Source organism: Chiloscyllium punctatum, chromosome 15 (assembly GCF_047496795.1).
Source record: "Chiloscyllium punctatum isolate Juve2018m chromosome 15, sChiPun1.3, whole genome shotgun sequence".
Lineage (NCBI taxonomy): Eukaryota > Metazoa > Chordata > Chondrichthyes > Orectolobiformes > Hemiscylliidae > Chiloscyllium > Chiloscyllium punctatum.
Window position 1 is genome coordinate 20112924 of NC_092753.1, and position 18525 is coordinate 20131448.

The 18525-nt window shown below is 44.7% G+C and overlaps 1 protein-coding gene across 1 annotated transcript; it reads left to right on the plus strand.

Annotated features, from left to right (window-relative positions):
* Positions 1-420: 420 nt before the first annotated feature.
* On the plus strand, positions 421-10407 carry LOC140486107 (large ribosomal subunit protein uL18m-like). Its single transcript, XM_072584762.1, has 4 exons — positions 421-515; positions 619-793; positions 5119-5356; positions 10235-10407. The coding sequence occupies exons 1-4, from the start codon at positions 446-448 to the stop codon at positions 10397-10399; spliced, it is 648 nt and encodes a 215-aa protein (XP_072440863.1). The 5' UTR covers positions 421-445; the 3' UTR covers positions 10400-10407.
* The last annotated feature ends 8118 nt before the right edge of the window (positions 10408-18525 follow it).

Below are 18525 nucleotides of genomic sequence, written 5' to 3' on the forward strand. Positions count from 1 at the left end.
CGACGGTTCCGTCACTGCCGTGAAGGCCAGCTTCCGGCTGAGCGATGAGGGGGCGGGGCTAGTGACGAGTCAATGGTGTCAGGGGACGACGGGGATGGGTCTCCGGGTGGGGCGGGGCTTGATATTGGGGAATAGACGTCAGTGGACCGGGCGCGTTATCCAGGAGAGGCGTCGGAAGCCAGGCGAGGTGTCCGGGGAGGATGTCCAGGGGGGCGGGGCTTGGTTGCCAGGGGGCGTGGGTTGGCAAACCGGGTGAGGCGTTAGGGGGCGGTGCTTAGTTGCCGGGGTGGGGCTTAGTTGCCTGAGCGGGGAATAAGTGGGCGGGGCTTGGTGTCCATGGGCGGAGGGCGACGTTTCAGGGGACAGTGCTGAGTGTCTGGGAGTGAGGTCGAGGGGCGGGGCTACGTGTCCCGTCGTGACGTCAGGGGGCGGGGTTCTCAGCGCAATGGCGGCGGTGGTGGCCGCTCTCGGGTTGCAGCTGGAGCGAGCGGCGGTGGCGGCTCCCGCTCGAGCAGGTACGGGGTGGGCAGAGTCATGCCCCTGTCACCCGGCCATTGTCAGCAGTGATGACCCATGTGCACCTGCATTAACCCCGTCTCTCTCTCTCTGGGCCTGAAGGTTGGCGGTTGATGTCGGCCTCGGCTGAAGCCTCGATCGCCCCGGACACGCGAGAGAACGAGACGGTCTCGCCGCGATTTGTGAACCGCAACCCCCGGAACCTGGAGCGTCTGGCGCTGGCGAGGAAGGACAACGGCTGGCAGAGCACCTGGCCGAGGGGCAGCTACTGGCACCGGTGAGCACCGGACACCACATGGGACAGCACAGTACAGGCCCTTCGGCCCACCATGTTGTGCTGAGCATTTATCTAACATCAACCACATCTACACACCCTGCAAATTACTGCCGTCCATGTGCTTGTCCAGCAGTTGCTTAAATGTCCCTAATGTCACTGACTTTTCTACCACCGCTGGCAGTGCATTCCACACACCCAATGCTCTCTGAATAAAGAACCTACCTCTCACATCGCCCCGATACCTTCCTGCAGTCACCTTAAAATTATGACCTCTTGTGTCACCCATTTCTGCCCGGGGGTGGGGGGTGGGGAAGTCTCTGGCTACCTACTCTATCTAAGCCTCTCATTAACTTGTACACCTCTATCGGGAAAAATCCACTCCATCTTCCTTCGCTTTGCCCTTGAATGTATCTGTCTTCTTCCCCCTCTTCCAGCTTCTGCCCTCAGTTTGTCAACAGCATTCCGATACAAAGTTAAAAATCACACAACACCCGGTTATAGTTCCAACAGGTTTAATTGGGAGCACTATCTTTCGGAGTGCCGCTCGTCCTTCTTCAGGTGGTTGTGATGATGGAGTGGCACTCCGAAAGCTAGTGTGCTTCCAATTAAACCCGTTGGACTATAACCTGGTGTTGTGTGATTTTTAACTTTGTACACCTCAGTCCAGCAGTGGCATCTCCAAATGATGAGCATTCAGATAGCAAGTCAAAGTGTCATAGAGATGTACAGCATGGGAACAGTCCAACTTGTCCATACCGACCAGATATCTCAACCCAGTCTGGCACCTGCCAGCACCTGGCCCATATCCCTCCAAACCATTCCAATTCGTATACCCATTCATTGCCTTTTAAATGTTGTAATTGTACCAGCCTCCACCACTTCCTCTGGCAGCTCATTTCATACACGCACCACCCTCTGTGTGAAAAAGTTGCCCCTTAGGTCTCTTTTATGTCTTCCCCTCTCACCCTAAGCTTATTGCTCTAGTTCTGAGATCTCCTTACAAATTTGTTTCTCAATTTCTCTCTGGCTATGAGGGAGTCTATAATACAAGCCCAACAAGCCCTTTCTTATTTCAGTTCCACCCAAATAACTTCCCTGGATGTATTTTCGAGAATATCCTCCCTCAGTACAGCAGTAATGCTATCTCTTATCAAAAACGCCACTCCCCCTCCTCTGTTGCCTCTCTTTCTATCCTTCCTAGCATTTGTATCCTGGAACATTAAGCTGCCAGTTCTGTCCATCCCTGAGCTCTGTTTCTCTAATTGTTATGATATCCCAGTCCCATGTTCCTAACCATGCCCTCAGTTCATCTGCCTTCCCTGTTAGGCCTCTTGCATTGAAATAAATGCAGTTTAATTTATCAGTCCTACTCTGTTCTCTGCTTTGTTCCTGCCTGCCCTTACTGTTTGACTCGCCTTTGTTCTCAACTGGACCAGTCTCAGATTGATCTCTTTCCTCACTATCTCCCTGGGTCCCACATCCCCATCATACTAGTTTAAACCCTCCCAAGCAGCTCTAACAAATCTCCCTGCCAGTATATTAGTCCTCTTCCAATTTAGGTACAATCCATCCTTCTTGTGCAGGTCACCTCTACCCCAAAAGAGCTTCCAATGATCCAAAATTTTGAATCCTTCTCCCGTGCACCTGCTCCTCAGCCATGCATTCATCTGCTCTGTCCTCCTATTCCTGCCCTCACTAGCTCATAGCACCAGGAGTAATCCAGATATTAGTACTCTCATGGGCCTCCTTTTTAAATTCCTGCCTAACTCCCTGTAATCTCCTTTCAGAATCTCAATCTTTTCCCTTCCTATGTCATTGGTTCCAATGACCTCCTGCTGGCCCCTCTTCCACTTGAGAACATTCTGCATCCCCTCTGAGACATCCTTGACTCTGGCACCAGGAATGCAACACACCATTCTGATTTTATGCCGCTGGCCACAGGACCATCTGTCCTCAAATTCTAGACAGTCCTCAAATTCAATCGATCTCTTGGAACCTGATGTACCTGTCATTGCATTAGAACTGGTCTCAGTACCAGAATCTTGGCTGTTTGCTATGTTTCCCTGAGAATCATCAACCCCACATGTTCCAAAACAGCATACTTATTTGAAATGGGGATAGCCACAGAAGACTCCTGCACCAACTGTCTACCTCTCTTACCTTTCCTGGAGTTAACCAATCTATGTGACTGGATCTGCATCTTTTCCCTCTTCCTATAACTGCCATCCTTCATGTCTCCCTGCTCTTGTAAATTCCTCATTACCTCGAACTGTCTCTCCAACTGTTCCATTCAATTTGAAAGGATTCTTAATCAACGGCATATATTGCAGATATAGTCCTCAGTAACCCTTAAACTCTCCCTGAACTCCTACATCCGACAAGAAGAGCATATCACTCTACTAAAGGCCATTTTTGCTTTTAGTCTACAGACACAGAAAATAGCACTGTCTTATTCCTCTACAAAACACTGCTCCAGGTTAAATTAATACTTGTGGCGTATATTTTAAGTTTAATCAAGAGGCATATCTCAAAAAAACATAATAAAACACCAACTCTACTCACAACTGCAGATTTACTGTAAGGCCATGCTTAAAATATCCACTTACCTGTTTCTGTGCTGTCCCCTCTCCCAAACAGGTTCCTCCAAGATTAGTTGTGAATTTCACTTGTTTGTTTTCCCAGATGTATTCCAATGTCCAGTGATTCACGAATTCAAACAGCAAAGGCAGTAACTGTGCAGGTTCACTGCTGTGTCAGTTTCTGCCAATTTCCCGTTTCCATTGCCAGTGGCTGTCAGCTCTTTGTCCCTGAGTTCTGCCTCTGGCCGAGTGAATGTGAAAATTCTTCAGTGAATAGTCCTCTTGTCTCAGACTTCCGAGATTCTGGGTTAGATGGGAGAGCAGAAATCTAACCACTGGTATCTGGGCTGATGTGAGAACTGTTGTACTGGAGTAGCACACTGTTGGAGGGTCAGTGCTGAGGGAGTGCCAGACTGTGTCCCTCTGTGACATCTAACTGGCTGACTGCTGTCTGAAGTCCATATTAAAGATTTCGTGACCTCCTTGGAAGAAGCACTGTGAATGCCAATCTGAATCTTTAAAGCTTGTGTCCAGTTGGTGAAAACAGGCAATCAGCCCGATATCACAGTGCTGTTAGTCAGTTCTTGCTGTCTGCACGTTAGTTGCTGTGTTCCCTGAGTAACCACAGTATCTACCTGACAGTCCATATGATGTTGGAACAGAGGTCAGCCAATTGAATGTACTCTTTTGTCCGATGGGGTCATGGCTGATTTGGCAATTATCAACTCCACTCTCCTGTCTTTCTTTATAATCTTTGATCCCTTCCAGATTAAAAATCTCATCGCAGCCTTCAATATAATTAATGACTCAGCCTCGACCGCCCTCTGTGGTCAAGAGTTCCGCAGATTCACTCCCCTCTGAGAGAAGAAATTCCTCCTCATGCTTCCCTTTTATTCTGAGACTGTGCCTCAAAACTAGAGTCGAAAAGTGTGGCGCTGGAAAAACATGGCAGGTCATGCAGCATCCGAGGAGCAGGAGAGTCGACGTTCCGGGGGTAAGCCCTTTATCAGGAATGTCAAAACTAGATGGAATATTCCATCTCACCAAAATTGCGTGGAAGAAAATGGAAGACAGTTTAACGGCTGGACTCACTACTACTCATAAAAAGGCCAAAGGACTACTTGTTTTCCAAATTGCTAGCTGTAGCGCCATGTTCGCATTCATTGACTTAGAAATAAGGTCACACAGGGCTCATAGAAACATACAGTATAAGCAAAGGAGGAGGCTGTTTACCCCTTTTAACAATCCATGTGATCATGGCTGATCAGCCAACTCGGTTCCCTGATCCCATTTCATTCCTGTAATCCCAAGGACTTTATCTAACGCCTCAGAAGTATGGGAAGTGATTTTTGGGTCCCTTGCTGATATATTTGTATCATCGATAGCCACGAATGAAGTGCCAGTAGATTGGAGGGTGGCTAATGTGGTGTGATTATTTAAGAAAGGTAGTAAGCAAAAGCCAGGGAACTGATGTCAGTGGTGGGTAAGTTGTTGGAGGGGATTGTGAGGGATAGGATCTATGTGCATTTGGAAAGCCAAGGACTTATTAGGGATAGTCAACATGGTTTTGTGCATGAGAAATGGTATCTCACCAACTTAATTGAGTTTTTGATGAAGTGACAAAGACGATTGAAGAAGGCAGGGGAGTGCAGTTGTGGTAAGTGGTGCCTCACAGGATGATTTGCTGCTGATATCTCTCATTTCCTTTGTCATTGATTTTTCTGTCTCTCTACTGCTTGATGCCAGGTTGCGTTTCAGGAAGAGCCAGAGGCACGTCACAGCCTGTGTGGAGGCAGCAAGCAGTCAGGGCGAGGTGGTCATCTCAGCTTCGACCCAAGAGTGGTCCATCAAGAAGCACCTATACAGCACCCGGGACGTCACTGCAGCCGAGACTGTGGGCCGTGTGCTAGCTCAACGCTGCCTTGAGGCCGGGATCGGCTACCTCCAATTCCGGGCTATCCCTTGGGAATACCGGGCAGAGTCGGTAAGTCCCGAGAACTTTAAGAGAATGAGGGTCCTGATTAGTTTAGGAGGAAAGATGGGTGACTCACTTAAACAGGATTGTGGCTGATTGCATCCGGCCTCAACTCCACAGTCCTGCCCACTGTCTTGAAACCATTACTGACTAAAGAATTGTCTACCACCTCAAATTTATTCAGTGACTATCACACTCTGGAGAAGCAAATCCCCTTATGAGAACATAGAACATAGAAAAATACAGCGCAGTACAGGCCCTTCGGCCCTCGATGTTGCGCCGACCGAAGCCTACCTAAACTACACTAGCCCAATAACCTCCATATGCTTGTTCAATGCCCGCTTAAATGACCATAAAGAGGGAGAGTCCACCACTGCTACTGGCAGGGCATTCCATGAATTCACAACCCGCTGAGTAAAAAATCTACCCCTAACATCTGTTCTATACCTACCACCCCTTAATTTAAAGCTGTGTCCCCTAGTAACAGCTGACTCCATACGCGGAAAAAGGTTCTCACTGTCAACCCTATCTAAACCCCTAATCATCTTGTACACCTCTATCAAATCTCCCCTAAACCTTCTTTTCTCCAATGAGAAAAGTCCCAAGTGCCTCAGCCTTTCCTCATATGATCTTCCTACCATGCCAGGCAACATCCTGGTAAACCTTCTCTGCACTCGTTCCAATGCCTCCACATCCTTCCTATAGTATGGCGACCAAAACTGCATACAATACTCCAGATGAGGCCACACCAGAGTCTTATACAACTGCAACATGACCTCAGGACTCCGGAACTCAATTCCTCTACCAATAAAGCCCAGTACACCATATGCCTTCATCACAGCACTATTTACCTGGGTGGCAACTTTCAAAGATCTGTGTACATGGACACCAAGATCCCTCTGCTCATCCACACTACCAAGTAGTCTACCATTAGCCCAGTAATCCATCATCTTGTTACTCCTACCAAAGTGAATGACTTCACACTTAGCTACATTGAATTCCATTTGCCACCTTACTGCCCAGCTCTGCAACTTATCTATATCGCGCTGTAACCTGCCACATCCTTCTTCGCTGTCCCCAACTCCACAGACTTTTGTGTCATCCGCAAACTTGCCTTCAAGCCCCTCCTCCAGGTCATTTCTAAAAATGACAAACAGCAATGGTCCCAAAACAGATCATTCTGGAACACCGCTAGTAACTGCGCTCCAAGATGAACTATACCATCAACTACTACCCTCTGTCTCCTTCCAGCCAGCCAATTCCTAATCCAAGCCTCTAATGCACCCTTAATGCCATATCTCCGTAGTTTTTGCATTAGCCTGCCATGGGATACTTTATCGAACGCCTTGCTAAAATCCATATACACCACATCTACTGCTTTACCCTCGTCCACTTCCTTGGTCACCTTCTCAAAGAATTCAATAAGGTTTGTGAGGCACGACCTGCCCTTCACAAAACCATGCTGACTATCCTTGATCCCATTATTCCTATCCAGATGTTCATTAAATCCTATCCCTTACAATTCTCTCTGAGACTTTGCCCACAACAGAAGTGAGACTCACTGGCCTATAGTTACTCGGGCTATCCCTGCTCCCCTTCTTGAACAAGGGGACCACATTTGCTATCCTCCAGTCTTCTGGCACTATTCCCGTAGACAACGACGACATAAAAATCAAGGCCAATGGATCCGCTATCTCCTCCCTAGCTTCCCAGAGGAACCTAGGATAAATGTCATCAGGCCCAGGGGACTTATCTATTTTCATCCTTTCCAGTATTCCCCAGACCTCTTCCCTACGTACCTCAAGGCCATCCATTCTAATCACTTGTGACTCAATATTCACATCGGCAACAATGTCCTGTTCCTGAGTGAATACTGACGAAAAGTTTTGATTCAGTGTCTCACCAATCTCCTCCACCTCCACACACACAACTTCCCACTACTATCCTTGACTGGACCGATACCTACCCTAGTCATCCTTTTATTCCTGACATACCTGTAGAAAGCCTTTGGGTTTTCCCTAATCCTACCAACTAAGGACTTTTCATTACCCCTTCTCGCTGCTCTTAGCTCTGTCTTCAGATCCTTCCTGGCTACCTTATAACTCTCAATCGCCCCAACTGAACCTTCACGCCTCATCTTTACATAGGCCGCCCTCTTCCCTTTCACAAGGGATTCCAATTCCTTATTAAACCACGGCTCCCTCACAAGACCCTTTACTCCCTGCCTGACTGGTACATACTTATCAAGGACACCCATTAGCTGTTCCTTGAACAATCTCCACATATCATTTGTGTTCTTCCCTTGAAGCCTATTTTTCCAATCCACGCATCCTAAGTCATGCCTCACCGCATCATAATTTCCCTGCCCCCAGCTATAACTGTTGGCCTGCAGTGCACACTTATCCCTCTCCATCACTAGAGTAAAAGTCACCGAGTTGTGGTCACTACCCCCGAAGTGCTCACCTACCTCCAAGTCTAACACCTGGCCTGGTTCATCACCTAGAACCAAATCCAGTATAGCCTCACCTCTTGTTGGCCTGTCTACATATTGTGTCAGGAAACCCTCCTGCACACATTGGACAAACACCGACCCATCTAACGAACTCGAGCTATAGCTTTCCCAGTCAATATCTGGGAAGTTAAAGTCCCCCATAACAACCACCCTGCTACTTTCACTCTTCTCCTGAATCATCCTGGCAATACTTCCTCGACTTCTCTCGGACTATTAGGAGGCCTGTAGAAAACTCCGAACAGGGTGACCTCACCTTTCCTATTTCTAACCTCCGCCCACACTACCTCAGATGGCAAGTCTTCCTCCATCACCCTTTCTACTGCTGTAATATTATCCTTGACAAGCAATGCCACACCTCCCCCTCTTTTACCCCCATCTCTGACCCTACTAAAACATTTAAACCCTGGAACCTGCAACAGCCATTCCTGTCCCTGTTCTACCCACGTCTCTGTATTGGCCACAACATCGAAGTCCCAGGTACCAACCCTCGTCATGTCTGTTATTAAACGTGCCACATGTTAAGCCTAAAACGATGACCTCTCATATGAACGAGGACCGTAAGGAAGCCACTCAGCTCCTCCAGCTTACTCTGCCGTTCAATAAGGTCATGGCCGATCTGATTTTAACTTTGACTCAATGTTGCAGTGCATCCTCCCAAATCTTTCAGCCTCTTAACCTACATTGCCCCACAAGGGGAAACATCTTCTCTGCATCTACTTTGTTAATCTCCTTTAGCATCTTACAAACGTCAATTAGATCTTGTGGGTGAATTACCACAAGCTACCTTTAATTTGGCTACTTACTCAGGAATCTCCAAGACAATCCAGTCTTAAAACAGAGGAACCTCTATTATCTGAATGAGTTGGGCGAGCACCTTTTCGTCCGGATCGCAGTGCTCTACCAGACAGTTTGTTTAAATCAATAATTTTGATGAGTCTGCTATTTGAACAAACTAATCTTTGCATTCTGCAAATTGCAGGTTAAACTGAGAAGGACTTAAACCCTTAACATCACATAAATATATGAAATCCCTGCATTAAGCAAGGTCCTGAACAGCTTCTACAATCACAAGAGCATTTATCAAGTTTCTGTGAACTCAGTGTCACAGTAGGAAATCAGAAGCACTGCCTTGCGCATGTTTTCTTTCTCGGCAATTTATTTCAAGAACTGCCCAGTAAAGTGACGGAAATAAAGCACACGTTTGAAAAGGACTGTGTAACTAATCCTTACGTGAAACCAAAAACTCCAGTCATTGTTGTTTGAGGTGCTTGTGTTTCTTTGATTTTGCCAGTGTTTTCACATGTTCTTCAGTACAGGCAATCCAAATTCACCTACCTCTTTGATGTAATATTTTTATTAGACCTTGAGACCTTGTTCGGATAATCCAAAATACAGATAATTGAGGTTAGTCTGTACTTAATCTTTATTGCACGTGGCAGCCAAAATAAGGACCTCCGGTCAGCGAGTTAGGCCTCACAACCCAGCTTGGGTATTACCTGATTCATGGTGGAATTTAGCTACGATTACGACCTACAATGTCTGGCTTTGGATGTCCAGGGTATCATCCTTGTACAATACCGTTCTTCAGAGTTCTGCTGCTGAGGAATCCTGAATCTGAAATCTTCTAGAATTTTCTGCCTTGTGATATGACATGATTGATGCTCCTTTAGATTTGTTCATCCACAATATTGATTCTGGAGTATTCAAGTCTTTGGATTGCCTTCTTATTGGGAGTAGCTTTTCTGTTCCTTGTTACACTTGATGCCAACTTTCTATTCAAAACATTGCATGTTGTGCCAGTAACCCCTTCACTTCAGTACATCCCTCATGCAGGGAATATTAATTACCTATTAGTCACAAGACAGCTGGTTGTCAAACAATTAACTTTGCTAACCCTGGAAACGGGTTATTTATGTTGCTTTGACTCCTTTTTCTCCCAGGTATGGTTAATTGGAATGTTGCCTTTAATTCCTTCATAACAACTTCTCCTTGTCCCTTACATCTCAGGAAACAGTTCAAGTCTGCAGTATCGCAATCTTCTAAACTGAGTTTTAACCTGGGATAAAAATGGGAGTTTGTCAGTCCAAATAGCAATCACAAAACCCTGGAATAATGAAAGAAAGTTTGTGGGGGAGGAGGAAACAATCAGAATTTTTTTAGGCTCATCGATTGAGGTAGGAATCACAATCCCATAGGGATAGTTGTCTGGGAGAGGTATTACAGAAGAAGAGGGTAGATTTGACTGGAGGAGAAGAATCACTGCCTCAGGATTGGGCAGAGAAGGGACAGCTACCCTGTGGGATAGAGAGAGGGAGGGCAGCAAGGGGCTATCAGCGAACAATCTGATCTCATCTCCATCTCTCTGTGCTCTGTAGGTCCAGCGATTCCGCTCTGCGCTAAAAGACAGTGGGCTGATCCTCAGCGAACCACGGAGAGTGTACCAGTCGATGCATGGGAATTTGGGACCGAAGGTGAGATGGGGCAAAGGCATCGCAACAAGTTCCTTTCGATTCCTAAATAAAGCAAAAGATTCTGTCTGACTTCAGAACTCATTCTTTTCACGGGTTGTCATAAGGGATGCGGGGTGAGGGTGCAGGCTTCACACACAGCAAGATGATCCCAGATTGCTCCATCTTCCTCCCATCAGCCAAGGTTTATTCTGAGCTCACTGATCTTATCTGCTGGGGGACTGACTGGTCTCCTTCCTATTCCTGTGTAACAGGATTGAGGAACTGAATGATCTCCTGTTCCTGTGTTACAAGACAAGGGGAGTACTCAGTGAATGATAGGACACTAGGAAACTCAGAGGAACAGGGGTCTTGCCCACAGATCCCTGAAGGTGAAGAGACAGATTAGTAGATAGCTAAGCATCCATGACCATTTCCATTTAGAAGGACAAGGGCAGCAGATACATGGAACCCCAACCCCTCAAGTTCCACTCCAAGACACTCGCCATCCTGACTTGGAAATATATTGCCATTCCTACACCGTCGCTGGTTCAAAATCGTGGAATTCCCTCCCTGAGGGGTCTACCTATATCTCATGGACTACAGCAATTCAGGAAGGCAGCTCATCACCAACTTCTCAAGAGCCACTGGGCACTGGTGATAAATGCTGGCCAGCTAGTGATGCTCATGTCCCACAAGTGACTAAAAAAATTCCATTCCACTGAGACTGTTCCAGAAAATGAGAGATTTCACCAATCGCCTCTTAATCCTGGGGATGCAAAAATCATCACAAATTTGGGATTTTAATCCCTGCAGCACCTTGGCAGTGATTTTCTTTCTGGACACCATTATGTTCCTGTTAGAGTAAAGCTGGTAAATGCGAGTACAGTGGATGAAGGCATAAAGTCGCAGAGACATACAGCACAGACTTCGGTCCAACTCGTCTATGCCAACCAGATACCCTAAATTAATCTAGTCCCATTCACCAGCACTTGGCCCATATCCCTCTAAACCCTTCTTATTCATATACCCATCCAGAGGCCTTTTAAGTGTTGTAATTGTACTAGCCTCCAACAATTTCTCAGGCAGCTCATTCCATACATGCACCACCCTCTGCGTGAAAAAACTGCCCCTTTTAAATCTTTCCCCTCTCATACTAAACCTGTGCCCTCAAGCTTTTGACTCGCCCAACCCGAGGAAAGTACCTTGTGTATTTACCCTATGCATGCCCCTCATGATTTTATAAACCTCTGTAAGGTCACCCCTCAGCCTCCAGGGAAAATAGCCCCAGTGTATTCCGCCTCTCCTTATAGCTCAAATCTTCCAATCCTGGCAACATCCTTGTAAAACTTTCCTAAACCCTTACAAATTTCACAACATCCTTCTCATAGCAGGGAGGCCAGAATTGCGCACAGTATTTTAATAATGGCCTAACAAATGTCCTGTATAGCTGCAACATGACCTCCCAAAGTCTATACTCAATGCACTATGCAATAACGGCATGTATACCAAATGCTGCCTTCATTGAGGCTCTGTTTGAACAAGTATAAGGAGGCATATGTTAGGTAAAGACAACTGGGATCAAGTGAATCCTTTGAAGAGTATTTCAAGAGAGATAGATAGGTCCATTATTAAGAGGGAAATCAGGGGACAAAAGGAGATGAGATAGCCATGGCAGATAAGGTTAACAATAATCCAGAGATTCAACACATATGTTAAGAGCAGCTAAGGAAAAAATAAGGCACCTTAAAGATGGATGAGGTTATCTTTGTGTGGAACCACAGATGATGGCAGGCATACTAAATTTTGTGCCAGTTTTTACTGTGGAGAAACATGAAGGCGAGAGAACTGAGAATAAATATTGATGTTTTGAAAACAATCCACATTACAGAAGAGGAGGTGCTGGAGATCTTAAAAACACATAAAGGTGGATAAATCTCTGGGACCTGATCAAGTGTATCCCAGGACGTTGTGGATAGACAGAGAAGAAATTGTGGGCCCCCTACCATAGATATCTATGGGGCACTAGAGGACTGCAGGTCGATTAATGTGCCTTTATTTAAAGAAAGGCTCTAAGGAGAAGCCAGGGAACTATAGACCAGTGAATCTGTCATCGGTGCCACATGGAGTTATAGAGTCATAGAGATGTACAGCACAGAAACAGACCCTTCTGTCCAACTCATCCATGCTGACCAGATATCCTAAACTAATCTAGTTCTATTTGCCAGCACTTGGCCCAGATCCATCTAAATGCCTCCTGTTCCTGTGCTCATCCTGTGCCTTTTAATGTTGTAATTGTACCAGCTTCCACCACTTCCTCTGGCAGCATATTCCATACATGCACCACCCTCTATGTGGAAAAGTTGCCTCTTAGGTCCCTTTTAAATATCTCCCCTCTCACCCTCAACCTATGCCCTCTAATTCTGGAGCTCCCCCATCTCAGGGAAAAGACCTTGTCTATTTGTCCTATCCATGCCCCTGCATGATTTTATAAACCTCTATAAGGTCCCCCCTCAGCCTCAGATACTCCAATGAAAATTGCCCCACCCATTCAGCCTTTCCCTTTTGCTCAAACTCTCTAACCCTAGCAAAATCCTTGTAAGTCTTTTCAGAACCCTTTCAAGTTTCACAACATCCATCTTATAGCAGGAAGAGCAAAATTGCACACCGTATCCCAAAAGTGGCCTAACCAAGGTCCTGTACAGCCGCAACATGATCTCCCAACTCCTTTACTCAATGCTCTGACCAAACACCACCTTCACTATCCTATCTACCTGCGACTCCACTTTCAAAGAACTATGAACCTTCACTCCAAGGTCTGTTTGTTTAGCAGCACTCCCCAGGACCTTAGTGTTAAGTATACAAGTCCTGCCCTGATTTGCCTTTCCTAAATGCTGCACTTCACATTTATCTAAATTAAACTCCATCTGCCACTCCTAAGCCCATTGGCCCATCTGGTCAAGATCCTGTTGTAATCTGAGGTAACCTTCTTCGCTGTCCACTACACCTCCAATTCTGTGGTCATCTTCAAACTGACTAACGACACTTCACATCCATATTATTTATATAAATGACACAAAGCAATGAAAACAGCACCGATCCTTGTGGCACACTGCTGGTCACAGGCCCCCAATCTGAAGGCAATCATGCGTCAGCACACTATCTTCTACCTTCGAGCCAGTTGTTGAAGAGATTATAAAATATCATATTTATAAAAATAAAATTATAAAATACATTGCATTTGGAGAGGTAAAGACAGATTAAGGATAATCAGTATGGTTTTGTGATTGGGAAATTGTGTCCCATCAATTTGATTGAGGTTTTTGAGGACGTAATTAAAAGGATTAATAAAGGTAGAGCATTAGATGTTGTTGACATAGACTTTAGTAAAACCTTTGATAATGTTCTACATGGTAGACTAATTAGTATAGTTAGATCACATGGGATACAATTGGATACAAAATTAGCTTGACAATAGAAAACAGAGGAAGATTGTAGAGTTGTTTTTAGACTCGAGGCCGGTAACCAGTGGTGTTCAGCAAGTTTCGGTGCTGGGTCCACTGCTGTTCATCAAAACGATTTGGATCAGAGGTTGTTGACTTGCTTGTTGGAAAGTTTGTTTGCAGACTTTTCAACACCGTATTAGGTAACATAATCAGTCCATCTCCCGTGAAGCGTTGGTGTTCTGTCCTGGTTGTTATTTATGTCTCCCGGTTTGCTGAGGTGGGTGGTTTCATATCTGGTTTTGTTTCTTAGTTGTTGGTGTTTGGGGTATAATTCGACATGTTTGTTCATGGAGTTCTAGGTTGGGTGCCAGGCCTCCAGGGATTCCCATGCATGTCTTTAGCTTGTCCGTGGATAGGTACGTGTGTCCCAGTCAAATTGGTCTCCTTCTTTGTCCATGTGTATGGACACAAGTGATAGTTGATCATATATCTTGGTGGCTAGTTGGTGTTCATGTATCCTGATGGCTAGTTTTTTTCCAGTGTGCCTTTTGTGGCAATCTTTCCATGGTATTTTGTATATAATGTTGATTCTGTTAGTTGCAGGTATGGGATCCTTTATGCTCATCAGTAGCTGTTGTAGCGTAATTGCTGATTTGTGGGCTACCATAATACCTAGGGGTCAGAGTAGTCTGGTGTTTGTTTCAGAAATGTCCTTGACGTATGGCAAAGAAATGCACAGAAATTCCTGAAGGTCTGGCACTCAACCTGGCATTCCATTAACAAGCATTTCGAGTCAGATCCCATATTCCAACCACTAAGAAACATTACCAGAAATGTTACCACCTACCTCAGCAAACACACAAATATCAAGTGGGAAGAACACAGAAAATGGGTGGCACAGTGGTTAGCACTGCTGCCTCACAGCGCCAGCAGACCTGGGTTCGATTCCCGTCTCAGGTGACTCTCTGTGTGGAGTTTGCACATTCTCCCCGTGTCTGCGTGGGTTTCCTCCGGATGCTCCAGTTTCCTCCCGCAATCCAAAAATGTGCAGGTTAGGTGAATTGGCCATGCTAAATTGCCCGTAGTGTTAGGTGAAGGGGTAAATGTAGGGGAATGGGTCTGGGTGGGTTGTGCTTCGGTGGGTCGGTGTGGACTTGTTGGGCCAAATAGCTTGTTTCCACCCTGTAGGTAATGTAATGTTATGACATAGCTCTGGAGTAGTGAGGACTTAAACTTGGGTTTTCTGCCTTTGAGGTAGGACACTCACACTGCACCACAAGTGGCCCCTCATTGACTCTACTCCAGAAGCTAGGAGGTATAAGATTTATATTCCTTTACAGGGAGTGTAAATGTTACTGACTAGGCCCATAGGGTAGTTATGAGTCAGCTACATTGCAGTGGGTCTTTAGTGACTTGTAGGCCAGGCTAGATAAGGATGACTATGAAATAAACCTGATGAAGGAGCAGTGCTCCGAAAGCTAGTGCTTCCAGTTAAACCTGTTGGACTATAACCTGGTGTTGTGTGATTTTTAACTTTATACACCCCAGTCCAACACTGGCATTTCCAAATCATTACTAAATAAACATTAGTGAACCAGACGTATTTGATTTATATGACAATCAGCATTATTTACATGATTGATTTTGGACTTGCTTTTTATTCCAGATTTTTACTGAATTTATATTATGCCATCTACCATGGTGGGATTTGAACCCATGTCCCCAAAGCATTAATGTAGGGTTCGAGAGTATTGATGTGGTGAGAATATCAATATACCATCATTTCCTCACATCTCCATATTGAACAATACTGCCCGCACTGCTGTTGTGAAACAACATGCTCAAGAATAGAAATGCCGGATTCTGGGACATTACTTTTAATCTGTGATTCAATATCTTATTATAAGGCTTTTTATTTTAATTTTTAGTATGTAGATTTCTTATTTTTGATAGAATCCTTCAGATATTTGTGTGTGAGTAAGTACTTGCCTCTTAAATCCACAAACTCTTTCCCACATCTACAAGGTGTAAGTCAACACAGTGATGGAATACTTCACTTAGGTCAGATGAATCCTCCTCCAACAAGAATCAGAAAGCTGGATGTCATACCAGGCAAAAAGCTGCAGCTTCAAACTTAAAGCAGCAGAAAGCAAGTTTATAAGACAAATCAGCACAAATTTGTTCAAGAAATGAAATATCAGGCTCTCATTAGTGTTAGGAGCTCTGTTGTATTTGAAGAGACGTGGGACAGAAATACACTATGGTCAGTGTGATATTCACACAAAGGGAAATACACATGAGACTGTGTGTGTGTGTGTGTGTGTGTGTGTGTGTGTTTTGTGCAAGTGCCCAGCAAAGGGAAATGCAGGCAACAATGGTGTGTGATGGTTCAAAGTGTTAACAATTCGGAGACATTCCCAAGCATAAATCACAGGAACAAACGCACATGACTACAGCTAACAACAAATGCATTCATTAGTCTCTATATTCTTCAGCATGTTTAGTGCTTTCATAATCTCATGTTTAGAGTGATTTGGATACACACACCCTCCCACAGACACTCATAACCCGCCCCCCCCCCCCCCACCCACCACATGCACACATACACATATAAGTTTGTGGGGTGAAGTTGTACTTGCAGAATTACATTTTACTTTTCTCAAACACTGCGTGAATCCATGTAAGATTCTGTAAATATGTTTTTTAGATTAGAATCAGTTTGACCATTGTGGCACAGACAGCCTCACAGGGAGTTAACACCTTCAAGACCTTATCTGGGCCGACATGACACCAGTTGTTAAAGTGCACTTGAGAATGTAACTTTTTAAAAAAGGTTTTGCAATTTACATATGAAATAAGTGAAACTAACATGGTCATTCTAACAGATGACAGACTTAACAAACGTCTGGGTCTTTTTCAATATATAATTTCAGTTACATCACACTAAACTTTTGCTATAAACTGTGTCTTACAACCTTATTCTCCACAACCTAGTGCTTCTAAATAAACCTGTTGGACTATAACCTCATGTTGTGTGATTTTTAACTCCTATTTAGAGGTCACAGAAGTGATTTTATTTAATGCTCAAATCTGTAACAAGTACATAGACTTTAATTTCCATCATATATTCTCCTGTTGATACCAGAAACGCAGAATGTTTGTGACTTGTTGATGAACCAATCACCAATGTAGAACAGTAGCATTCTCACTATCAGTTTGTGCATTTTCACTTGTGTAATGACCCCACTAGTCTGAGCGGAGAATTCTCTGAGACACAGATAGTGGGTACTTGGCTCGATCAGATGGTGGGACCTGCTCCAGTTGAATAAGTCCTGTATTATTTATCTTTGCCATAAATGGATTCAAGGTATAGTCATTGCACTGATACTGAGTGGGAATCTGGGATACTTTACACCCAAACCCAGGAACACTGAGCATAAATGTCTGTGTCCGTCGGCAGGCCAGACTGAGCCGGGATAATAGTCTAGTGTTAACTCAACTGAGGCATCATCTCCGGCTGCACCCCCTGTTGCACCATCATTCTCCCTAGTATTCAGGACTGAATATCGATTTGTTATGAACCAGACCAAACCCCCTCAAAATATATCAAAGAGATAGCCTCGACCCGAATTTCTACCTTATTTGAAGGCAAGTATAAGGTACTGCATTCCAGATGTGATTCAATTGGTCCACATAGGGCTTTAAGCAAAACATGTTTATTGTTATAATACAGTTAAATAAAATGATACAAAAGAAGAATTGGCATAACTCTATTGTAAAACCTGATAAAATAATATGTTTAATTACTAATCATCGACTATTCCAATACAGCAGCATCTCATAAACACACCCTAGGCGAGGGCAAATTCAATGCAACAGATTTTTCTCATGGAATATCTCCCTTCCAGACCAGGAGAAAGGAACACCAAAACAATCTAGCAGCAGAGACAGACCTTGGGCTTTTTGCTGTAGCGTAGAGGGAGCTGTATCTACACCAGCTTCACTAGGCAACTCTAAACGCCAACTGAACAAGTCTGCACAGGAACAGGCCCTTCGGCCTACCAACACATTTTGCCCTTCCATACTAAAACTGCCTTCACTTAAGGATCAGTATCCTACAATTCCCTTCTTATTCATGTATTCATCCAGGTGCTTCTTGAATGCTGCTAATGTGTCTGTTTCCACCACCTCCTCTGGCAGTGTGTTCCGGGCACTCACTACCCTTTGTGTGAACAATTTGCCTCGCATATCTGTTTTAAATTCCTCCCTCATCCCATATCTTGAACCTGTGTCCGCTAGAAATTGACTCCTTCACCCTGTGAAAAAGCCTCACACTTTGCACTCTATTCATGCCATTCACAATCTTATAAACTTCAGTCAGGTTGCCTCTCAACCTCCTGCATTCTAGTCTATCCAACCTTTCTTCATAGTTAAAATGCCCCATACCAAGCAATATCCTGTAAAACTTTTCTGTACTCTTTCCAAAGCATCCACATCCTTCTGGTAGTATGGTGCCCAGAACTGTACGCAAAATTTCCAATGCAACCTATCTAAAGTTCTATAAAGCTGCAGCATAACTTTCCTGTCCTTATATTCAGTGCCCCTTCCAATGAAGGCAAGCATGCCATAGGCCTTTATTACTATCTTATCCAGCTGCATTGTCATCTTTAGTGATCTGTCGACCTGCACACGGAAATGCATGTGCATATCAATACTCCTAAGGGTTCTGCCATTCACTATATAAATTCATCTTAAAGTCACAGTACCATCACA